Source organism: Lissotriton helveticus, chromosome 3_1, assembly GCF_964261635.1.
Source record: "Lissotriton helveticus chromosome 3_1, aLisHel1.1, whole genome shotgun sequence".
NCBI classification, from domain to species: Eukaryota; Metazoa; Chordata; class Amphibia; order Caudata; family Salamandridae; genus Lissotriton; species Lissotriton helveticus.
The window spans coordinates 23561959-23573237 of NC_136061.1; the positions used below are offsets into that span (position 1 = coordinate 23561959).

The 11279-nt window shown below is 46.9% G+C and overlaps 1 protein-coding gene across 1 annotated transcript in view; it reads left to right on the forward strand.

Annotated features, from left to right (window-relative positions):
• Positions 1 to 11279, forward strand: part of STK11IP (serine/threonine kinase 11 interacting protein) — a 291281-nt gene that overhangs the window by 192788 nt on the left and 87214 nt on the right. The window contains exon 16 of the mRNA XM_078683491.1: positions 8136 to 8246. Coding sequence (XP_078539617.1) covers positions 8136 to 8246 — 111 coding nt within the window. The remainder of the gene's footprint in view (positions 1 to 8135; positions 8247 to 11279) is intronic.

The following is an 11279-nucleotide window of genomic DNA, read 5'->3' on the forward strand; positions in this document are numbered from 1 at the left end:
CCAGAGACTGTTTTCCTCAGATTTTCTGTCACATGTTGTGGAAGGTAGTCTCCCTGAGCTTTGCACAGTTTTTATTCACATCAACTGTTCAAAAACTTTCAAAACGTCTAATTCTTCAAAATAGGGACTCTTTAGGTCCTGCAAATCTCGTGGGAAGAAGAGATTATATGTGGATGAGGCACAAAAAGAATGCTTCTATTGCCTTCATCCTCATCATTCTCTGAAGGACTGCAGAATAAGTTACACTTTTTTTTCCTACACGCTGCGAGACGGAGAGGCAAGGCTCCTGTTATGGTTCCAGAGGTCAAAAGCTGCCTCATCAGGTGAGGACAGTGGCTCTTCTAATAAGTCTCAGAAGAGGGATAGGTCCCATGACCAGTTAACCTCTGAAGACAGAAGAGAAATTCACAAGACTTCACATCATTGGTCTTTCAAAACATTTGAAAAAGTAGAGAACATTTTGAAAATCTCCTCAAAAAGCATGCGCATAATTGATATATTGCATACAATTCTATTATTTTCTTTGCTACTGTACCTTTTGTGCTATTGTATTTTTTTAATTCAATAAAATCATTTTTTTAACAAACAAAAAAAAAGCATGTACATACCTCTTCAAAGCCATCAATGCTGAAAATCAAGATACATAAGGTACCATCAACGGAAATTCTGCCGTCGATGCCTCAGTCATCAATTAACACTACATCGACAATCATCCCTGTTTCAGCCTCTGCACTGTCTGCGACACCGATGAAGACTACTTCAATGCTTACTGCACCCATACCTTCGACTAATATCGCCTCGTCAACAACTGCAAAGTTACCTCCACTCTCCGCGATCCTGCCATTGACGTTGTCATTGCCGTTGATGAGTCCCACAGTCAACAAAGCACTCGTCGTCTGACTCCTCGTCTATGAAGCCGTCCACCAAACCGTCATCACTGGATACCTCATTGACAAAGCCATCTACCCCACCGCCTATGGAACCTTCACTAATTCCTTCATCGTTGATGTTGATGACACCGTCAACAGGAATACAAGCTTCAAAAACTATTCTGAAGCCTCAGGACACTTCCTCCAGCAAAGTGTCTCCCTTTCCTCTGCGCCATCTACTCAATGAATTGGATAATTCAAAAGATGATGGGCCTTTTGGGACCGCGCATAGTCCATCTGAATTGCATATCAAATATTAGGAAGAAGATGACAAGGAGGATTCTTATAACAGACATTATTATCATTGTAGGATCACTAGTCTTACTTGCCAGAGCATCCACCTCCTCCATTGCAAGTCCAGGCACCCTTTGCTTTGGTGCAAGGCTAGCAGGCGCTGCTGCAAGATCATCGCAAAAAGTTCCTAGATCCTTCACAAGTCCCCAACACACCACCTCCTTCCCCACCACCTATTCCTTTTACTCCAATGCCATGGATGACACCTGTCTCTGCTAGACCTGTGCCGCCCAGAGATGATCCATCATCATCCTCTGACAATGACACGGAAGAGGGTGAGATTCATGACACTCCTCCACCTCATGATGAGTGGGATGATTATGTGATACCTACTCCGTCACCATCCGCATCGCCCCCTCGGGTTCCCTTCCTGAAGACATTGGGATTTTTTACAATTTGATGGAAAGGGCTGCTGCACGCTTTGCACTGCCCATGTCTGTGAAGCAGTCTGATTGCTTCTTGTATGATGTTAAGGAGCAAGTGCACAAGTCAGTCTGAGCTGTCCCTGTAGTGGACCAAATTTGAGAAGCTGACCTTAAATTAATGAAAGCTCAGGCTTCCGTGGTGCCCCATATCAATAAAAAATACACTCTCCTGCCTCCCTTATACGACACCGCAGGGCTGATTCGTTGTCTCTAAAGCGGCACAGCGCCATTCCGAAAATCCTACCACTCCAATCTCAGCACCTCCCGATAAGGACTGCAAACATTTGTATACCATTGGGAAGCGTTCTCCTCATTATCTGTCTGTCTTGTCTATTCGTGCGGCTAATTCTTTAGCTATTTCAGGCTGCTATGATAGATAAATGTGGTCTGATATAGTGCTTTGTTTGATCTTGTGCCCGAAGACAGAAAATCAGAGGCAAGAAAGATATTGCAAGAAGGGGAGTGCACGTCCTCTGAAATCATTAATTGTGCAATGGACATCGCTTCCACTGGATTCCGGCAGTTGGCAGGAGCCGCTGTTTTGTGCCGCCAGGGTTGGTCAAAGTCAACCTTATGCAGACCAGAAGTCCAATCCAATATATTGGATATATGACAGTCCTACATTATTTAAGAAGCATATCGATGACACCTTGCTTGCCATCAAAACTGACATGGAAACTGCTAAATCTCTCGGCACATTGCAGTTTCGGAAATGTCCCTTTCGAGGAGCTCGAGGCAGGGTTTTTCCTGATCCAGAGGAGCATCTCAGTGATACCAGCAGTATCAGCCCCATCAGTCCCAATATAGACCTCCATATCAGCACCAACAGTACAGTCATCCACCATAAGCCGCCTACTCAAGACAAACAGCGCGGCGCAAGCAGCCTGCAGAGTCCAATGGCTTTTTTTGCAGTGGAGAGCCATTCTAGACCCAAGAGCGTTCAACAAATTCCTAAAGAAGCAATCCTTCGAAATGGTCACCCTATCAGGCATCCTGCATCTCTTGAACCATGGGGATTGCATGACCACCCTCGATTTGCAGGACAAGTATTCCCACATTCCCATTCACCCCAAGCATCAGAAGTACCTTTGCTTCACAGTCGCTGGCATCCACTACCAGTTCAAGGTCCTGGCATTTGGACTCATATCCTCACCTTGAATTTTCACAAAATGCCTGACACCATCTGCAGCTTTCCGCTGGAAATGTTGTCATCAAGTCTTGCCCTACATGGACGGCTGGCTCCTAAAAGCATTAACAATGTAAGCTGCCAATGCCACCCAAGACTGCATTACCCTTTTTGCAAAGTAGGCCTCACATTAAATAGTCAAAATTCATCTCCTATCCAAAGTCAACGGATAGCCTTTGTAGGGCCTACTCTGGATACCACGCAAGACGAGGCCTTTTTGTCCCTACAAAGACCGCAAAACTAGAGCAATTCGCTCTAAAGCAATGCAAAAAAAGGTCCGCTTGGGTGCATCAGTACAAATAATTTCTAGGGTTGATGTCATCTACGATCAGTCTCGTGCCCCTAGCACGCCTCAAAATGAGACGTTTTACAGGACGAGTTACAACTTCAGTGGATTCAAACAAAAGGGTTGTTCAACGACCATATAAATATAACACCTCGAATGGTTCAAGCTCTGACCTAGCAAACCCACATGTCGCACATCTCCAAAGGCCTGATCCCGGATTTCATCATAACTATTGATGCCTCCCTCAAAGTTTGGGTGGACATCTTCCGGATCCCCAAATCCAAGGCAAATGGTCTGCATCCCAAAGATCCATCCATCTAAACCGCCTGGAGCTCATAGCCATCTCCCTCACTCACCACGCTTTCCTGCCTCGCATACCAGGATCATCAGTGCTAGTTCGTACCGACAACACGAATAGTATGCACTACGTCAACAAGCAAGGAGGAACACGTTCCCTTGCTCTTTCCTTGGAAGCTCAGAACCTTTGGGAGTGGCTGACACTTCACATCACCCTCAAAGCGGAGCCTGTGCAGGACCAAAGAACACTCTAGTGGATACGCTCAGCAGATCTTTGGAACGTTGCCACAAATGGAAGCTATACCAACAGAAGCTGGACAGAATCTTTCACCTTTGGGGCAAACTGCATTCCAGATCTCTTCGCCATCAGCCACAGCAGCTAATGCAGAGTTTACGCCAGTCGGCACCTGCTCCCCAGATCATGGAGGGATGCCTTTTTTATAAGATGGTCCGGGATTTATGTTTACACTTTTCCCCCCATCCCCGTGATCCCGAGAGTTCTCAGCAAGAAGAAAACAGAGATGCCGTCTGATCCTAATTGCTCCCCTGTGGCCAAGGCAGTACTGTTTCACAGAACTCCTCCTGATGTTGGAGTCAAGGCCAGTTCGACTGCGGATCAAACCAACACTCCCGACAATTAACAGGACCAAGTTCTGCACCCGGATCCACGCTCTCTCCAGTTATGTGCATGGCTCCTGAATGTCATGAATTTAGCAACTTAAACATTCCCCAGTAATGCAAGGACATGTTGGCAAGAGCTCGATCTCAATCAACCAACAAATCATGGAGATGAAAGTGGAAATGATTCTGTTTATGGTGCCAACAACGCAAATTACACCCTTTGAAGGCACCACTGGAACAGATCTTGCCTTATCTTCTCTCTCTTGCTCGTTCAGGTCTGTTGCATGCATCTTTTATGGTACATCTTGCAGTGGTTTCCAGATATATGTGTTCTTTTCAGGTTCCATCATTGTGCTCCACAAGGATAATAAAACAGTTCATGAAGGGTCTCTTCTGAGTGTTTCCTCCAGTATGACCTCATAGTTCAAATTTGGTTATTTTTTTTAAAAGGACATAGATAAGATGTTAAACTAACCTACTGCCATTATAGCCTGTTATACAACTACTTACTGCTTTATTATTATACCGTGGGACTCCCACTTTGACGACACAGAATGATTCAAGAATGTGAATCTATGAAAGTTACCAATACTGGATAACTGAATTTACATTTAAGTAACTCTTTTTTTCTCCACATCATCCACTAGAACACAGCCCAGAATTAATCTTTCTAGAACCCCTGTCCCGAAGCACTGTGCCAATGTGCCAACCCGAGACAGAGAGCCATTTGCACTGCAGCCACCCCACAACCCACTGGGCAACATTTGAATGAGATGGGTTTCTGGTAACAGTCAACCATATGAGGAATGGGTAGCGGAATCCCAACCATCTTACATTAGGGAAAAGGCACACTCAGGAACACCAGGAAACCATGGATGTATTTTAAAGTCTTATTTTAAAATCAAAATCCTAGCCTAGTGCACGCAGTATAAATAGTAACTACAATGAAAATAAACAGAATCGTAGCTGCAGTGTTTACCATGAGGGTGAAGAACAACAAAAAGTATTTCAACATATTTGCTGTATAACATTATAGAAATCCTACCCCATTCTATTCACTATGCAAATCTTAGCACCAAAAGGAAAGCCTGATTTGAAATTTAGAAATGGTTCGCACCCTCACACCTGTTTGACCAATACGAGTTTATGTTCAAAATAAAAGCAGAGTCTGCTTTTCTCATTTTGAGCTGGCAGCTGGGCTGAGAAGTTCAGAAAGTGAAGGATGAGTGCCTTCCCTTTAGCCATCAGCTAAAGCAGGTGACACAATACTGAATGGCCTGTCTGTGTCTCGGGGCACAAAGCTCCTCTCCAACCCTGCGAACCCTTTGCTTAGTTATGTAACATTTAGTCTTCGTTGAATCTTGTAGGAGAAATAATTAGCAGAAAGTGACCTGATGCACTTTTACTTATTTTCATTCTGAAAGAACTCTGTTCTTTGAACAGTAACAACATTTGAGTCGCATAGCTCGGCTGCGAACCGAAGGCTAGCTTTATCTGCCTCCCCAAGAGTCCCGCCCGATATCCAGTTAGCTCGTCAAGTATATAAGCTAACCTTTAAAACCAGAATGAACGCATTGTACACGCTGGACTGGGATATCTTGGAAACAGCTGTGGTTGGCAACCACAGCAAGTCTTTCCTGGATACTATTAATACAATTAGATCAAGGAACGCCCCAGATAAGTCTCTGCTGCAGTGGTATATCTTAGGCTCTGATTGGGAGTTTCATTTCTCTGCTATATACCACCTAGAAGAGAACGGTGAGGTAGTTGACCTTTTAAACAGCAAGTTATATGATTCCCCTCCCATGATCATATCTCTGTCAGAAGTTGAAGCGGCCACACACGAGAGCGTAGGTGGTAAGGTGCAAGGCCCAGATGGGACATTGATCGTTTTAATAATGCTGCTCTTTGTGGTCCTTTGATTACCAATGTCCACATTGCCTCGCTAAATACCCATATTCCCCACTCATGGAAACTTGCGACAATGGTACCTATTTGTAGGAAAGATGACCGAATGTCTCCAAAGTGCTACAACCCATCTCCATACTAGACAGCTCTGTTAAAATCCTTGGCAGGGTCATTTGCAGTCGCCTTGCTGCATGGACACAGGAGCAGCATATTTGTTCCCTTTTCAATTTGGTTTTCGTCCAGGTCTGAGGATGATTATTAAATGGTTGAACCTGAGCTTAATAGTTAACAAGTATACTTTAGTCAAGCACTGTCCTTTATCTATGGCTTTCATTGATCTTTCAACAGCGTTTGATTCCGTCAATAGGGCCAAGTTGTGGTTGATGTTATTGGATATGGGTTACGATGTATGCTTGGTGAACTTTCGGTACAATCTACACACCGATTTAGTGGCTAAAGGGCGTTTACTCCAGTTGGTGAAATGTCCCGGGCATTTAGCCTCAAGCGTGTCATGTGCCAAGGTTGGATTTTGGCCCCCATACTTCTTGTACATTAATGATCGCTGTCCACACCTGATTTCAGTTCATGGTGACACCCCTAGAGTTGTTGAGACCCAGGGGCCAGCGCTGTTCTATGACGCAGTCCTATTCGCACTGACACCTCATGCCTTACGAGTGCCCGTGTACCCCTTCAACCGGTGTATGGACATTCCTCGGGTTCCTGGCCACCTATACTCACCAGCTCATGCCATCTTTTGCCCCTCTTGGCCTTCTTACGTTTGCCAGGTCAGTCCTCTTTGTTTAAATCTCCAGCTGTGATGCATTTTGTAAAAAGACTGCAACACATGCTCTCACCTTCTCCTTTTTTCAGGCCTCAGTGGGACTTTAATCTGGTCGTGACTTATCTGGTGTGCGCTCTGTCTGAGCTGCTTCACAGCTGTCCTTACCGCTCCTTGCCATCACCTCAGCTTGGCGTCTGAGTGAGCTGCAGGCTCTTTGTGTCAATCAATCTTACACTTTTTCCCCAGATGAACTGGTTCTGCGAACGCAGGCATACTTCCTGCAGAAAGTTATGAGGTTGTTCCATGTCGATCAAGCCATCACCCTGCTGGCCTTCAATGCTGCGCCTCGCCCCTTTGAGGAGGAGGAGAGACTTCATTGCTTAGACCCCAAGAGAGAGCTGAGCTTTAGCATAGATCGCACTAAAGACCAATAGGTGGAGGATCAGCTCTTTGTGGGGTTCTTTGGAGTAACTAAGGCAAGGCAACTGCAGAGGAGAACCCTCTTCCGATGGGTCGTGCTCTGCATTAACACTTACTAAGCGTTGGCCAAAAATGCAGCCTCCGGAAGGACTGCCTGCTCGTTTTGTCAAGGCCAAAGCTGCTAGCACCACGATGGCACGTGGAGTCCCTGTCCTAGACATTGGCCAGTTGTCTACATGGATGTCCCTCCACACGTTCATGAAGCATTATTGCCTGGACTGACAGGTTTGCCGGAAGGGGAATTTTGCCTGCTTGGTCCTGGAGGACTTTCTGGTTTGAGTCCGTTGGCAGACCCACCTCTGAATAGGTACTGCTTTGGTATTTATTCAAAAGGTGAGGAATCTGCAGATAGAATTCTCTATCAGAAAACAAGTTACTAACCTTCGGTAACGCTCTAGCTGCAGATTCCTCACTGACCCGCCCATTATCCCTGTCTTTGATTGGCCTGTATCCATTAATAGGAACCCAAGTCTAGGAATCTGCACACTGTCTACTAATTAACTTTCTGAGCTCTGCGTTTGGGGGCACGGGCAGTCTTTAAAGCAACTGACGTCAGTGCATGGGAGTGGTGCTTATATATGCCTGCATGTTATTTCTGGAGCGAAACGACGTCTGTGTAGAGTTGCAAGGCGCCACCTTCTGGCGCGCCAAAGTACTGCTGACAAAGTTTCAGTATCCAGTCTGATGCCTGGGGTGTAGTCCAAAAATGAGGAAACTGCAGATAGATAAACTCTCTTTTGAAAAGAGCATTACCAAAGGTAAGTATCTTGGTCTTTGGGTTCAAGTGATGGACAGTTAAGGGGTGTAGGTCTTGACCTAGATTCACTGGAACTAGATTACCTGTTTGCACTTCTAGCTGACATTACTTTGAGGTGGGCAGTTTGCACTCTCTCACATGGACTAACAGTGTGGTTTGCTTCTTCTCCAGGGTGAGGATAAAACCCTTCCACTGCTTCAGCTGCAGTTTGATTATATCCGCTCAGACAAGAAGAAGCTCCAGTATGTCGTCCTGGATGACAGCCCTGAGATTTCTGTCAAGGTAAGGCTCCCTCGTCGGTTCTGAAAGCCTCTTCCTTTCCACCCACATCTCTCCGGTCTTCTGGCATATTCCCAATCTCCTCCAGGGTTTCTTTATTATTGCTCAGAAGCACTGAATTATCCTACCATGATGAGAGAGCGTCCAGCGAACTTAAAAAAGAAATTAATCTTTCTGTATATTTGTGTATATATGTGTGTATTTATATCTTCTTAGCATGTGTGGCTCTGCATACTCCACCCAGTGTTGGGCCCAGATGTGTGCAACTTGATTTTCTTTTTCAGATTATTTTCCTGTTTTCCTCATACTGTAGGTGTTGGACTTGGCCCTTTTTGCAGGGTCATCTCTAAAGTTTCTGCCTTTCTCCTAGCCTTTTCTCTGACATGGTGTTGGTGGTTTTAGGCCTCTGGGCACTTTAGCACTGCTGTCCAGTGTAAAGTGCGTGTGCGTGTGCTCTCTGTGTTACATAGGGTAAGATTGGTCTACACCTGTTTGGCCTATTTAATTTACCTGTCAGTCCCTTGTAAAGTGGTATCTCAGATACCCAGGGCTGGTAAATTAAACACTATTGGTGGGCTTGCAGCGCTGATTATGCCACCCAACCAAAGTAGCCTTGCAAACCTATTTCAGGCCTCTGCCCTTGCAGGGCCTGTGCGCGCAGTGTCACTGCCGCTGTGACGTGACACCTAAAGTGTGTGCCATGTCTGTGACCACACTTTTACTGCATATCAGTCACCCCTAAGGTAAGCCCTAGCTAGCCCTATGGGCAGGGTGCATTGTAGGCAAAAGACAGGACATGTACCTCAAGTGGGTGACAAGTCCTGATAGTAACAAACAGCCCTTTTGGTTTCTCACTACTGTGAGGCTGCCCTCCATAGGAATACATTGGGGATTCCCTGATAAGTGTTGCAGTGGTAATTACTGATGTGAGAGGAGCAGCGTGGTCAAGTTTAGTATATTTGGAATGTTAATAATAAATACTGCGTAAAGGTGTGCGCAGATTTATTATAACTATTTTAGAAATGCCCATTTTAGAAGTTGGCATTTCTTTGTGCTATGTGTCTGCCTGCCTGATGTGAATTGCATGTCTGGCTTTTGAGTGACAGGGGCTGGAGAGGTGTGTATGTGGCTCGAGGAGGGGCAGGGTGAGTCAGCACTCGGCTGAATGGGACATCTACATTTGGAGGAGTAGTAGTCCCCTTCCCCTGATGAGTATTGTGCCTGCCCTGTACAATGCTGGCTTCGTCCCCTGTGGAGTGTCTGATCACCAAGCCCCCACCTGACAAAGGGGAAGAGGAGCCTGGATAACAAAGTGCTCCAATTACCCCCGAACCAGTTTTGGCTGGTTCCGCCAAGCCCTGTACTGTAGATAAAGGATAATATGTATATAAATATAGGGGCTGAGACCCAATGAAGTGTGCTGTTTCTGGACTTGCTTGGGGTTTGCGGCCCAGCTATGCCACAGGGACCCTGAGGACTCTTGCGCTCTGTAAGCTCTTTTCTTTTTATTTCCCAGGAGACAGGAGCATTTTTGGTTCGGCCTCGCAGCGCAGAGCTGCCTCCTATTTTGAGGGAATTCCGACGTGGGGATTCCCCCACATTCCAGCCAAATCGAGCGGGAGCCTACCGCACTTTATGGATAATTTAAGAGCGGGTGCCCACTCCGCTTTTTGCTTTTATTGGTGCGGGTGCCCACCCTGCATTGTACACCTTTGATTTTGTGGGTGCCCACCTCGCATTGTGCACCTTTGATTTTGCGGGTGCCCACCCCGCATTGCTGATTTATTGACGAGTGGGTGCCCACCCCTCATTGTGCCCGAGTGAGGAGGGAAGCCGCTGAGAGGCACCGCCAGGGCACTGTCATGCACAACCCGGAAGCCAGACGGCCTTGCCTGATTGTGGGCAGCCTCCCAGAGACCTGTCTGGAGCCTCGCAGGCTCCACGTTGGAAGTCCCAGTCCCAGGAAGGGGGACCGGGTGAAGTGAGGAGAGAGCTCCGCGGGCGCCAGAGGTGTAGGAGCTGGGCAAGCTCCCCTTTTGGCCTCCCCATCTAGGAGTGCAAGTGGAGATCGAGGCCACAAAGGAGAAAGCACGGTGAGTGGGGACTCGAACCCGTGCTTGGGCAGTGTTCATGTGGCACAGGGTATAATGCCTATTTCCTGAGCTGACCCGCAGGAGAGCCGGCCGCTTCAATGACGCGCACGTTATTTTCAGGGCCTCGGTGGGAATCCTTAGGGCGCATTGATGCCCGTGCCTTCTCTTTGGCTATACCCACAGCTGCACCGCACTAGCGTGGACAGCTACAACAATTGGCACTATTGTTTTAGAGTCTCAGTGTGGACTCCTGAGGGCACCAAAGCGACAGTGCCTGATTCTTTATTCCCTCAGTTGCGCCGCCGTAGCGGGCAAATGCAAGGTGGGGCACTGGCTTAGCGTGTCGGGTTTAGGCTTGAGGTGCAACAGCACTTTTTAAATTAACCCTTTGATGCAAACAACTGTTCACCCTCCAAAAGGACCGGATGCTTGAGAAAATAAAGGCCACAGACATGCTGAAGTCCATGCGTGCCGTGCAGTCCCCCAGTCCTAAGACAGATTACAGCAAGCAACAAACCAGGGAAGATGCCAAACCAGGGACCTCCAATCAGAAATCTCCTTATTAGCCCTACCAGACGTCCTTTCAGGACTCCCTACAACCTACGTCCTTCCATGGAGGGGCCGATAGAGGGAGTGGGTGTGGTAAAGACAAAGGTAGCGCTAATAGGGGTTATTCTGTTAAAAAGAAGTGACTCCCACTTCTCACCCGACCATCTAATACCTGTTGGGAAAAGGCTGAATTACTTCCTACCTCAGTGGGAGAGCATCACCTCCGATCATTGGGTACTGTCTGGCAAGGTTTCTGCTTCAAACTTCACCCCCTCACACCCAACTTTCCACCCTGCCGCCATGTACCGAGCTCAGGCCACCTTTGCCTTTTTGGAGGAAGATGTTCAGGCGCGCTTACAAAAGGCGCAACAGAATCGGTACCTGTCACAACCAC